This window comes from Temnothorax curvispinosus, unplaced genomic scaffold, assembly GCF_003070985.1.
Source record: "Temnothorax curvispinosus isolate PA1 unplaced genomic scaffold, ASM307098v1 QBEX01017208.1, whole genome shotgun sequence".
In the NCBI taxonomy this organism is placed as follows: domain Eukaryota; kingdom Metazoa; phylum Arthropoda; class Insecta; order Hymenoptera; family Formicidae; genus Temnothorax; species Temnothorax curvispinosus.
Window position 1 is genome coordinate 81,817 of NW_020226988.1, and position 13,764 is coordinate 95,580.

General features: G+C 35.4%; 1 protein-coding gene across 1 annotated transcript in view; it reads left to right on the top strand.

Annotated features, from left to right (window-relative positions):
• The window catches only part of LOC112467374 (opsin, ultraviolet-sensitive-like), a 65,217-nt gene extending 51,883 nt beyond the window's left edge, over positions 1-13,334 (top strand). Inside the window, exon 5 of the mRNA XM_025035966.1 lies at positions 13,053-13,334. Coding sequence (XP_024891734.1) covers positions 13,053-13,155 — 103 coding nt within the window. The 3' untranslated portion in view covers positions 13,156-13,334. The remainder of the gene's footprint in view (positions 1-13,052) is intronic.
• Positions 13,335-13,764: the final 430 nt, after the last annotated feature.

Genomic DNA, 13,764 nt, shown 5'->3' on the forward strand with positions numbered 1-13,764 from the left:
CATAGAGTAGGGAGACAAGCGAGCGGTAGCGAGTAAGGCCGAGTCCGTACGTATAGAAGAATTACACCATGCAAAAAGACGAGGAAATAGAGAGAAGAGGATCGAAGGAAGACTAATTGAAGAAGAGAGAGAGCGAATTCAACCAGCATTACGTATGATAAGAGGAAGAGGGAAGAACTAGAGAGACAGACAGCAGACATATTCAAAAGGAGTAATAAGATGGAAAGATCACCACCTGGAGTGAAGGGAATAAAAGGGAAGGGAAGAGATACGGAAGAGGAAGAAAAAAGGAAGAGTGAAGAGGGAGCGATGATAGCATTACTGAGAAAATTAAAAGAAGAGATGGCAGGCACAAGGAATGAGATAACGGAATTAAAGGAGAGCTGGAAGGCTAGGGACGAGAGAATGGAAAAGAAGATAGAGGAATTAGAAGAAAGAATAAAAGAACTAGAGAGACAAAGAGACGGAGGAAAAGAGGGGTTGAGAGAAAAGATCGAAGAAATAACGGAAAAAGTGACTGAACGGATAGGCAAGTGGAAAAGACAGGAGCTTAGACAAGGAGATAAGGGGGAGTTGACAGAAGAAGTGAGAAGGCTGAAAAGAATAATGGAGGAGAGAGAGAAGAAGGAGAGAAGGAACAACATAATCATAAGAGGACTGAAGAAGGGGAAGAACAGCTTAAAGGAGGAGGCTAAAGTATTTCTGGAAAAGGAATTTGGGACCACAGAAAATGTAAAAGGTGTTCAAGTGGTAGGCAGGGAAGGAAGGGAACCAGTAATAGTAGAGTTGGAAGATTGGGAGGGAAAGGAAGCAATAATGAAACGGAAGAGTAAATTGTTCGGTGAAATTGTTCATATTTATTGATCATGACCTGACGAAAGAGGAGAGGGTTGTGCAAAGGAAATTGAGAGAACGGGCAAGAAAAGAACGAGTAGAAGGAAAGAAGGTAAAAATAGGATATAGAAAAATGTACATAGAGAAACAGAAATATGTGTGGAATGAGGAGGCAGAGGAAATAAGGAAAAGGAAAAATTTTCAAAAACCGGCCAAGATGAAGGAATAGAAGTGCAAGTAACAACGGGAGACAAAAAGAAGAGAAAGAGGGGAGGAAAAGAAAACGGAGATGCAAGCGCAGAAATAAAGATGATATTCTGGAATGTGGCAGGGCTGAAGAAGAAAGACAGAGAATTTGGGGAATACATAGAAGGATTCGAAGTTAAAAGACTATGCGAAACGTGGGTAGAAGAGAAGGAATAGGAGAAGATAAAGAAGAATATGTCAAAGAAGTTTGTATGGAAATGTCAATTTGCGATTAGAGAGAAATGTAAAGGTAAAGCGAAGGGAGGCATAATAACGGGTGTGAGAAAAGAGAAGATAGAGGAGATAGATATTAAGGAAGTAGAATCTGTAAACGGAATGCAGGAGAGAAGGTAAAGGTTGCAGGGGAAATATGGAGAATAATAATGGTATATAATGAGGAAAAAATAAGAACATTACGAAAAGGGCTAGAGGAAATGGTAGAGGAAAGGGAAGAGGAAATTCTATGTATAGGGAGAGATTTTAATGCAAAAATAGGGGGGAAGGTAAGACTTATGAGGGAAACAACAAGGGGGAAAGAGGGAGAAGCTCCAAGGACGAGGTAATAAATACGGAGGGAAAGGAATTTTTAGATATGATGGCGGAAAGGGGATGGGAGGTATGGAACGGTAATATGAGAGGCGATGAGGAAGGAGAATGGACGTTTTTCCGAGGAAGAGGAGCATCGGTGGTTGACTACATCGTGGTGAATCGAGAGGCGTGGGATAGGATGATCAAACTAACAATTGGAGAAAGAGTAGAGTCGGACTACCAACCCTTGGAGGTAGAAATAAGGGGAGGATTAGAAAGATTAGAGGAGGAGATTTAAGAAAAGACAAAGGAAGTAATACAGTGGGACGAAGAAAATATCAAGAAATATAAGGAGAAAGCAGAAGAGGTAGAAGGGAGAAGACGTGGAGGAAAACTTGAACGTATGAGAAAACTTGAAGAAGGCAGTAGAAAAAAGTATAATAAGAAAAAGGATCAAGATAAGAAGGAAAAAAATTGGAGAAAAGGATTGGTGGAATGAGGAGTGTAAGAGAAAGAAGAGGGGGTTGAAGAGGACATACAAAAGATGGAGAATAGGGAAGGAAGGAAAGGAGAAATATATGAGACTAAGAAGAGAATTTAAGGAGTTGTGTGGAAGGAAGAAAAAAGACTAGAGAAATATGAGGAAGAAGTGAGAAACGCGAAAACGGAAGAGCAAATATGGAAGATAATAAACAAGGAAAGGAAGAAAAGAGTACCCATTGAGGAAGATATAGAGATGGAGGAATGGGAAAAGCATTTTATGCAACTGCTGGCAGGAATTAAAAAGGACAGGAGAGAGGAGATAGAAAGAAGGAGCAAGGAAGAAGACGGAGAGTTGGAGATCCAAGATCAAGAAATTGAAGAACAGCTTAAGAACTTAAAGAGAAAAAAAGCGGCAGGAGTAGATGGGATAGCAGGAGAGGCGTGGAAGTTCAGCGATGGACGGATAAAAGAAAAGCTGAAGGAAATCCTGAAAAAGGTGTGGAGAGGAGAAGGCTTTTCGGAAGAATGGAGAGTAGGGCTAATATCCCCGATTTTCCAAAAAGGTGACCCGAAAAATGTGGAAAACTTACAGGGGAGTCTCCTTGTTATGTACTGCGTACAAGATTTATGCAGGGATATTAGCAGAGAGGGTAAGGAAAGAGGTGGAAGAGAAGAAGATTCTGCCGGAAACCCAAGCAGGGTTTAGGAAGGGCAGAGGGACGATGGACAACGTGTATGTGTTGCAGCACGTGGTCAAGAGAGAATTGAGGAAGAAAGGAGAAAAGGTATATGAGTTCTTTGTGGACCTAAAGGCGGCCTTCGACAGAGTGGATAGAAAGGTATTATGGGAAGTAATGGAGAAAAGAGGAATAAGAAAAGGTATAATAGAAAGGATCAAGAAAATTTATGAAGGTACGAAGAGTGCAGTTAGAGTGGGCAGAAAAATCTCCAACTGGTTCTGGACAGAGAAAGGAGTAAGGCAGGGGTGCCCTCTGAGTCCGCTACTGTTCTCGATATTGATCGCAGATGTGGAGGAGGAGATGAGGACAGGACAGGCGGGCGGCATGAGGGTTGGAACAGAAAGAATATGGACGCTGGCATATGCAGATGATCTGGTGTTGCTGGCAAAAAGTGTGGATGGAATGAAGGAGATAATAAGGAGACTGGAGAGATATCTAAGAAAAAGAAAACTGCAGTTGAACACTGAGAAGTCGAAGATTATGTGCTTTAGAAGAGGAGGAGGCAGAGGAAAGGAGGCGGAATGGGAATGGGAAGGAAAGAGATTGGAGAAAGTAAGGGGATACAAGTACTTGGGATACGAGCTGAGGAGAAATGAAAGTGATGGTGGACAGATTAAGAGCGTAAAGAAGAAGGCAAATGATGAGGCAGGTATATGGGGGTTAGGGGAACGTAGGTTCAGGGATGACTTTAGGAGAAGGATGATATTATTTAAATATTTAGTGCTTGGGATTATAATGTATGAGGCAAAGATTTGGGGATGGAGAGAAAGAGAAGAATTGGAAAGAATGCATAAAAAGTATGTAAAGTGGACCTTTAACCTTGACTCCTGTACGCCGGATTATATAGTTTATAAGGAAACAGGGAGAGTAAAGCTCAGTACAATTGCGGGAAATAGAGCAGTAAGATTTGAGGAAAAGGCTATGAGGGAGGGGGAGAGAAAATTGGTAATAAAATGCGTGAAGGAAAAAGAGAAAGAGGGATAAAAGGGCATGGTGGGGGGGGGGGAGGAAAGAGAGATGTTTTATAGGCAAAATGGATTTAGTTCGGAAGGAATAAAAGTACTGAGGGATAGAGAGGCGGATATAGGTCAAATAATAAGGCAGAGAGAGAGAGAGAGAGAGAGAGAGAGAGAGAGAGAGAGACTGAGGCAATGGATAGATAGTAAGATAGGAAGCAAGAGATACAACGGTAGATATAAAGACATAATGACGCAGGAGGGGCCAAAATATTTGAGAGGGAGCCAAAAGTTGATTGCGAGATGGAGGTGTGGAAACGAAGAAGAAAGATTCTGGGCGGCGGCGGAAAGAAGAAAATGTCAGATTTGTGAGGAAGAAGAAGGAACGATTGAGCATATACTGACACATGTAGATAGAGAGAGTAGGATTAGAGTAAGCAATTTTTTAGGAGAAAAAGGAAAGTTAGCAAATGTAAAATGTATGAAAGAATTAGGAAAAATGAGAGAAAATAGGATAAAGAAAAAATGAATGGATGAAGGCGTAAATGTTAAGTAACGAATTGTAAACCAAGTCCCGGGTTTTGGGCTGGAAGGCCGAACCGAATAAAGTATTGTTATTATATTAAAGATGGGAGAGATGGGCGCAGTTATCGGGATCAGTTTGTAAGCCCGCTTCTCGAGAAATGCCCCAGCCCGTTCAAGATTCTTCCTTTGATAATGAGACATAAGTCTGGTCCTGGAAACAAAATTGCATGTTTTTTTACGAATATTTTTATTAAAATTTATTTAGGGTTGTGTGGGGTGATGTGCAACACTTTTTTTTGTTGCTCGGAAAACATATCCAAAAATCAAATTCTTTAATATATCATGGCTGTATAATGTAGAGGAAAAAAATACTAAAATTTTGCGTGATTAGATTTTCAAAATTTTAAATTTTTCCTAAAAATTCTTCAAGTTTTAAAAAAAAAAAAAACGTCTGTTTTAGCATTTTTTAATTTTCTTGGAGTGATGTGCAACACAGGTAAAATTAAGGTAAAAAATGCATGAATATTGACATCAACCGACTTAAATGTTAAATTTGGGCTTCTTAAATACAAATTAATCGAAATTTGGTGAACAAAAAATTTCACTGTGTTGTAATTGACCTCTGACAAATGGAAATTTCACAAAAAAAATCATTTTTTATTTGATTTCTTATTTATTTATCGCTTAAAAATTAATATAATAAAAGGAAAAACGCAAAAAACTGTATTTTTTATCATTTAAATCGCAGTTGTCACAAGTAAAATAGTTGCGACCTTGCATGTCGACACAGTGTTGCACATCACCCCAAACACGCTATTTTGCGCGGACTGGCGTGACACCAACACAATGTAAGGAAATCACAAAATCGCTTTGGATTATCAAAAGCACTTGAAAAACTAACAATATAAAAATATTTACCTATAAGATGACTAAAACCAATTCACGAAATCACTATGAATGTGAAAAGTAAAAAAAACTTTCAGCTCGAGCTCGCTTTTCGTACAGCAAACCAGGGTGCGTGCTATCTCGCGAGTTATTTATCTAAAACAAGGTCGACACAAACACATGGCAGTATGCGGTTCTGTCAAATGTCGACATGCAGACCAGGAATCGGAAACGTTGCACATCACCCCATGTTGCACATCACCCCACACAACCCTAAATTCGAGAAAATATTCATAAAAACATGCAATATTGTTTCTAAATTCAATTAAATTTTGTTGGAATTATACAAGAACTTCAAATGTTATTAATTATTTAATAATAATTTGACAATAAATTAAATAATTAATTCAATGCAATTAATATCTCAATTTATTAAAATCAATTTTGTGATATAATAATCTTGGGTAATTCTTCAGTTTAGCTACAGCAGCACAAAAACGATGAATTTAGGCTCATTCGACGCGTTTTTGCACGAAACGACCGAATCTGGCAGAAAAAAGTGTCGCTCTGCCCCGCGACGCGAGATATTAATCGTTAAAGTTGACAGGAATCAGGTTATGATTCCTGTCATACCGACGACATGTAGCAACACTGAACGTGCCCTGCGGCCACATGCGCATGCTCAGTGGTCGCACGCGCATGTAAAACTGCGCCTAATTTTGTTAAGAAGAAAGCTACTATTACTTAGATTAAATTTTTGGATTTACAAAATACATTGCGTGTACTTGGCGTCTATTTTACCTTTTTTAAGAAAGGTAATTTTGTACTGATATTACGCATTTTGTAGTGCATTAAACAGGAAAACAAATTAAAATTTTTATTGAATTAGCAAAATAGTAATTAGTCACAAAAAATTACTAATTAGGTACATAAAAATTAATAATATTTAGATAAAATTGATTTACGCATTACTTAACCCTTAAGTAGCACGCGGGGTGTCAAACACCCCAAAACAAATTTTGTCAAGTTTAGGCATCTTACAGTAAAATTGATTATCCCTGACTTAAACATAAAATAAAAATAAGTTTTATAAAAATCAAGATTTCAATTCAGAAAAAAGGAACACAGGCGATCATGAAAATAAATATCTTTTTTTAAATACCTACTACAATCATAATTTTTTTCGTAAAGTACTCTATCTCAAGAACATCGTGTTAAATTTTTATCAAAAAATATTTATTTTTGACTGAGATATGATTTTTTTAGCAAAACAAGCCATTTTTTATAACAAATTTTTTTGAAGCCTCAAAACTAAAAATTTTATAGTTTAGGCTAATGGGTATCATTTTCCAGTGTTTAATGTATGTACTTGATTTTTTTCAAGCCTATTGGAGCCTCCATTTCGCCGTACCCAATGTTCAAAGTGTGTGGGGTGTACAACACCCCGTGTGCAGATAACATTCGATCGCGGACGTGTGCTACTTAAGGGTTAAAGAATTGGTAATTTGTTAGAGAAAAATTTCTAGTGACGTGAAAATTAGTATTTAGGTAAAACTAAATTAATTTTTTTTTTTGAAAATTGGTAATTAATAAGAATAAATTCTTTATTATTAAAATAAATTAATATTTGTCTAAAAATAAATTACTACTTATTTAAAAATTAATAATTAGTGGAAAATAATTATTAATTTTTTCAATAATAAATAATTAGGCTCAAGTAAATTACTTATTTTAAAAATTATATTAATTAATATAAATTGCGCTACAGATCACTTTTTCGTTCTCTTTTACAATTTACAAGACATATACGTACATATGTGTGCGATTTTATAAATACACTTTCCTTCTTAAAGATCTTCTCGATATCAGCTCCCTGCGATCAATGGTATATTCCTGCGATCCCTGCGATCAATGGAAAAAATATGTAATTTGCAACACGCATCTGCATACTTTTTCTTAAAAGCAATTATGTCTTTTTTCATACCAATTGATTCGTCTCATTATTCTGAGCATAAAAGTGTTAAGAACATTACCGAAAACTTAATGTTTTACAAGATATTTTGTATTTTATGTCAAAATACTGGAACTTTCAAGCCTTATAATTCCAAAAGTTCTTAATGAAAAAATACTTTATTATAGCGTTTTGAAAAGCTCTTGAGATTAGCTACAAGAATATGCATTGAAAAATAGGAATTTCCATTTAAGAAATTAAAGGTGTCGTTTACGTGAGCTTTAAACGACTATCCAAGGTGAAACCAATAGCACCATCTTATGTGCCCCTTCGAGCCAAACAACTTTTGTATAAAACATTTCTTCCGAAAACGTCAACTTTCCGAGATAATCCAGGGTTCCGACCTTTTTGTTACACCCGGTATATTGATATATTGATGATCACTATCACGTCTGTCACTACATTGATAAATGATAAATCCGACTCACTGATATTTCGCTTCTTGTGACGCTCATCCTAATATTGATGACACTTTGACCCTTGCGTGACGCGACCAAAATTTGGAATTAAAACGATCGTATTTAACGATAAGAGACCACGGTGTTGCACAATACATATTACTAGGTTATAACTGAGTTACAGCGCGCTGTACGCACTGTCTGCACTAAGCGCACACGCACACGACGCACACGTACGTATATGCTGTCTCTTTTCAAGAGTCTCAAATGCCATTTATTGATGCAAAAGCAACCATACGTACGGCGACGATGACGACGTTTTTTAATTGTAAAATTTAACATTTCAGATTTGACGTCGCAATATCTCCGCTCGTAGGGCACATAACGGAAAAATAAAAACACTTTTATTACATACTTCAAACCCAATTAGCTATCGATCAAGCCTACTTAGAACTTGATCCGTTCACTCGTTATTGAGATTTCAAAATCTCGGGTATTTGTAACTCGTTCGTTGCATCACTCTCATCGCGCGTAGGCAACTTCTTCCTATGCTGCCAGTGCTTCCGCCATTCGGATATCACATTTAACGCCTTCTCAGTGAAGAAGAACGACACGAAGCCCATCATAGCGACTAATCCTTTCCACATGTTCATGCTATGTAAATTCACATGATCAATTGATAACGCGCTACTGTCGTCGTGATGATCATGTCTCTGATGTTCGTCGTGTTCATGATGATGAGGCGGCATCATCGCGTGTGGTAATAGATGGATAAAGGCATCACCGGTTAAAGTACCTACGGCCAGCGCAACTAGAAACTGTAGCACGTGATGGTAATAATTCTTTCCCATGATCGGAATTACTGCTCCGCCGTGCGGTGGGTACGCGTAAAGATACACGGCGGTCTCGTGCTGCGCGTGTACTTGGCGCGGAACACTACCGTGTCTCTTTGATAAAAAGTATAAAAAGTAAGTTTGTAGTTAAATAATCTTTTTTATCTTTAAAAAAATCTTCAATATAAAAAAATCCTATTTTAAATATCTTACAATAATTTTTGTAACATTTTTTTATAAAAACATTATCAACATATTAATGCTACAAAATAAATGTTAAATATTATTGTGATATACAAATATAAACATAATCTCATTATTCTTCAAACATGTTTAAATCTTTTTTTTTTTTTTTCATAAAAAAGTAATTGCTGAAATATCACTTTCCGAGTATTTTTAGCAATTATGCAACCCTTTAAGCCGAAGTATCAGAAAAATATCACCAAGTTTTCAAAAAAATTTCTGAGAAATTTCAGTTTAATTTTACAAAATTTTCAGTGAATATTCAGCAATTTAGCCGAAAATCTTTTTTCAACGAAATTTTAGAGAAATTGTAGAGAAATATTAGTAATTTTTCAGAGAATTTTTAGTAAATTTTTAGAGAACTTTTTGAAGAAGTTGTAGCAAATCTTCAGCAATTTGCCTAAAAATAATTTTTTAGCGAAATTTTAGCCTATTTTTAAAGAAATTTCAGGAAATTTTTAGACAAATTTACGAAAAAATTATAGTTTAATTTCAGCGACCTTTCAGTACTTTTGCTGAAAAAATTACTTTCAGCAAAATTTCCGCAAAATTTCAGTAAAATTTTTCCACCAGGGTGGTTAAGGATCTTTAGCCGTATTCACTACGATATTATTTGTTATTCAAGAGACTGTTACTTGTTATACCATACTACTAATCCATTTGAAATAAACCGTTGTTACTATTGTATTGTGTGTTAATTGCGCTGCGCTCTCTCTCTTCCTCCCAGAAGACTGACAGCGATAAGAAATATTAAAGGATGTACCCTTGAAGTATTTGTTGGGTTGGAATTACCGCACCGTGGCGCGAGTATTCGCACCTGGCGCCCATACCGAGTATTGAGGACCTATATGGTCAATCTACCATTGGGGTAGCGTAACAGGGATTACCGATTAATTTACGGCGTGCCCCCTCGAATGGCAAGACCAAGGGAATACGCGTCACAATATATATAATATACATGTGTTGTGTTTATATATGGTTACATATAATTATATATAGGGGAATACCTTAATCTACGTGGATAAATGCTTCTTTGTATAAGTCCCATTTTAATCAATCACCCCCAACAATTTTGTTATTTGTGATTCTAAAAAGAAATAATTCAGACAAAAGTTGTTTGGTTTGAAAGGAGATATATGATTCCAATGTGAGTTGTCATTTTCAAGAAAGGAGACTAATTTTTTAAATAGAAATTGATTTTTTCTTTGAAATAAAAGTTGTAGAGCTCGTCAATACGTTTTCAAAACACTATGATAAAACTCTCTTTCGTTAAGAATTTCCTGATATTTAAAATTTTATTATAATATTTTTAATATAAAATATGAACTATCTCATAAAGTATTTACTTTTTGATCTTTACCTTCATACTTTTATACGTAGAATAATGAAAAGAATCGATTGTTGTAAAAAAAAACCGAAAAAATTATTTTAAAAAATTTGATTGCATTTTATAAACGCATTCAATTTTGTAAAATTGCAAATGTAAAAATTATTATTATTATTCACTTTCTTTTATTATTATACGTGCTCATATATGTATAACTAGCTGGTTACCCGGGCTTTGCCCCGGAGGGCATATGTAATAAAACACGCAAATAATCTCTCTCTCTCTCTTTCTCTCTCTCTCTCTCTCTCTCTCTCTCTCTCTCTCTCTTCCCCTCTCCTTCTCCCTCCCTCTCTCTTTCTTTCTCTCCCTCTCTTCCTCTTTCCCCCTCTCTCTCCCTCTCTCTCTCCCTCTGGAAACCGATTTCCAAAAAGATCGGTAACAAAAAACTATACAGCTTATAGCACTCCCCGAGAAATTCTACCCCTACTTTATGTACAATTCTTTGAGATTCGGTCATTTGGAACCGGTTTTCAAAAAAATCGGGAACAAAAAATGGTACACTTTATAGCACTCCTCGAGAAATTCTACTCTTACTTCATGTATAATTCTTTGAGATTTAATCAATTATTTCCCAAAAAATTGGAAATAAAAAAACCGGTTTCCAAAAAGATCGGAAACAAAAACTGTACACATCATGGCGCTCTCCGTAAAATAAAAAAAAATCGGTATTTATGTAACGGGAAAATTCTACCGGAAAAATTCTACCCCTACTTCATATATAATTCTTTAAGATTCAATTTTATTTCCCTAAAAAAAAATTAAAAAAACCGGCTTCCAAAAAGATTGATAACGAAAAATTATACACTTTATAACACTCCCCGGAAAATTCTACCCCTGTTTGATCTATAATTCTTTGAGATTCGGTCAGAAAAATTAGAAAAACCGGTTTCCAGAAAATCGGTAACAAAAAACTATATACATAGTGGCACTCCCTGGAAAATTATTCTTTAAGGAGGTTCTACAGATAATGGATGTATCTAAAAATTGGAAAAAACTTTATGGACGTATAAATTGAGATGCGAGAAAAGTGCTCAAAAAATTTTAGCATCGGTTACCGTGTAAAAATTTGCAAAAATGAATTTTGAAATCACAGTTTTTAACATAAGCTACATATGGCAGAGGGGCTCTTGGAGACAGGAAACGAGATATTAATTATATAAAGGCGACCTACCAGAGATTCAAAAAACGGAGCTCTTATAGATCTTAATCTAAGCTTTTCAGAAATATCGAGAAAAACAAGGGTTATCGCGTAAAATTTTGTGATATTGGCTATTGAAACAGGCCATATCACAGTTCACGTAGCGTGCTTCGAATAACAAGGGAGATTTGACAATGTCGCAGCGACTGCACCCGCGCGAAAAGTGTACAGCCAGTACAGCACCACAGTATGACAGCACCTCAAACTTAAGCACCTAACGTTTACGAACGCTTACGGAGAAGTACTCGCTCTAGAATTATGTGAAATTGTGAAATAACCACGGTCATATGAGCAGAACTGTCAAGTTCGCGACGTTACCACATTTTCTGCCATTATAAGCCGCCAGAGTCAAAGGAGCACTTACACGATATTTTTAATTATTCCTCGCTTTGACTAATATGGGTATGATATAAGCTCTAACGTCATCAAAATTCACGAAAATATTTTATGAATACTTAGAATCGATGAATTTGAAGATTTTCTCTTTATCTCTCAACTGACTAGAGAGTACCTGTAGAACCTCCTTAAGATTCAATCAATTATTTCCCTAAAAGAAAAATTAAAAAAACTGGCTTTCAAAAAGATTGGTAACGAAAAATTATCTTTATAACACTCTCCGGAAAATTCTACCGGTTTGATTTATAAGAAAATTAGAAAAATTAAAAAAACCGGTTTCCAGAAAATCGGTAACAAAAAACTATACACATAGTGGCACTCCCCAAAAAATTCTACCTCTATTTCATATACTTTTGGTAAAAATTTGATTCAGAGGTTTGGGCTAGACGTTGATGAGTCAGTGAGTCAGTGAATCAGTAAGTCAGTCAGGACATCTTCCTTTATATATATAGATGATAGATGAATCCATATATAATTTTATATAAAGTACCAAATTTTATATATAATCACATATAATCATATATATTTATATATAATTATATATAATTATATATAATTATATATAATCTTTTTTTCCCGGGTAATTAGAATTTATTATTTGACTTTTCCATACTAAGAGAACAGATTTGCGGTTAATTCGAAATATATGATAGCAGTCTGTCGGCAGATTGATAACAGATTTGATCCGACATATGCTGATAAGCAGACTGATATTAACTGCGTCCACATTCAGCTTATGTTCTGTCATCTGAGTCTGCTAACATAATCAAATTGGCAGCAGAAATCGCGCAGACAGAGCCTACTAACAGACAATGTAAGCAGATTGGCAGCAGAAATAGCACAGAACCTGAATGGTTCCAGCACGATCTGCTCGATTTCTGTCACTGCTCAATCTGCTGTCTAATTATGATAGCAGATTCTGTTATGCTTCTGTTGGCATTCTGCCGACATCATGTAATATATTAGAATCAGCGTCAAATCTGTAGTCTTTCTATAGACAAACTTTGTAGCAGATACTTTGCAAGATCTGCTTTCGACAAACTTGGCTGTCTGGATATATTACGATAAATACTTAATGCGATCAATACGTGTATTGCGATTTTTTTATATCTTTTTATTTATCGGTTTTTATTAAAGATGAATTCATAACAGACCAAAGCGTGTGTAATGTAAATTATAATTTTAACAAAAAAAAAACGATAAGAACACCCTCTGTTGTGGCTTTAAACCTTTTTTTTATATTAGATAAATACAATATATTTTGATACGAATATATATATTTAAAACATTTGTATATATACATTTAATTTCTTGTTTTGAATTTACAATAGCTGTACTAATAGAATAATAGATCAATGGTTTTAATATTGTGTTCTTATTCTGCAACAGGTTGGAACTGCAAAAACGATTACCATGGTTAGAATTGCAAGAGAAGCTTCCCGCAGACACACAGAGCTCTACAACTGAAACAGTGAATGCGCCATTATCTTAAATCTCATTCAATTTTATATAATGACTGTAGTTATTTATGATATGATATGATCAATTGTCCTTATAAAGATTATATTTCTTGTTATTACAGTATGTTGATTGTATAGTCTATATTAATCTAGTAGCAAGTAAACAATTGTAAATTCATAAATGTGAATAATGTAAGCTTAATAAGCATAATATTTATTCTATGTTCCTTCACTTTGTTACGCATTTGCATGTCCGCTGCTGCAACTTGTGTAAAATACTTACAATTAGAGCCTCCGCACAAGACTCTCATGTGGTAATGTAACGTAACGTAACGTGGGTCATGTTGTAAGCGCACAACATATTAGAAATAAGTTATCGCACTTAGCAACTCCGAGTTGCCTCCTGCGAGAAACCTGACCCTAGCGACGAGGACCGCTGACGCGAAGGCCAGCACGAGTTTCGGTAATGACCATATATGGTATAAATTTTGATATCTGACAGAATTTTTGAGAATTTTTTCAGATTTTTAATTGTAACCATCAATAGTCGGTTTAAAAAATTTATAACTAAATTAACTTTATAAAGAAAATCTAAAAAAAATTCTGAGTACATTTTAGAGTTGGAACAATAACATAAAAAA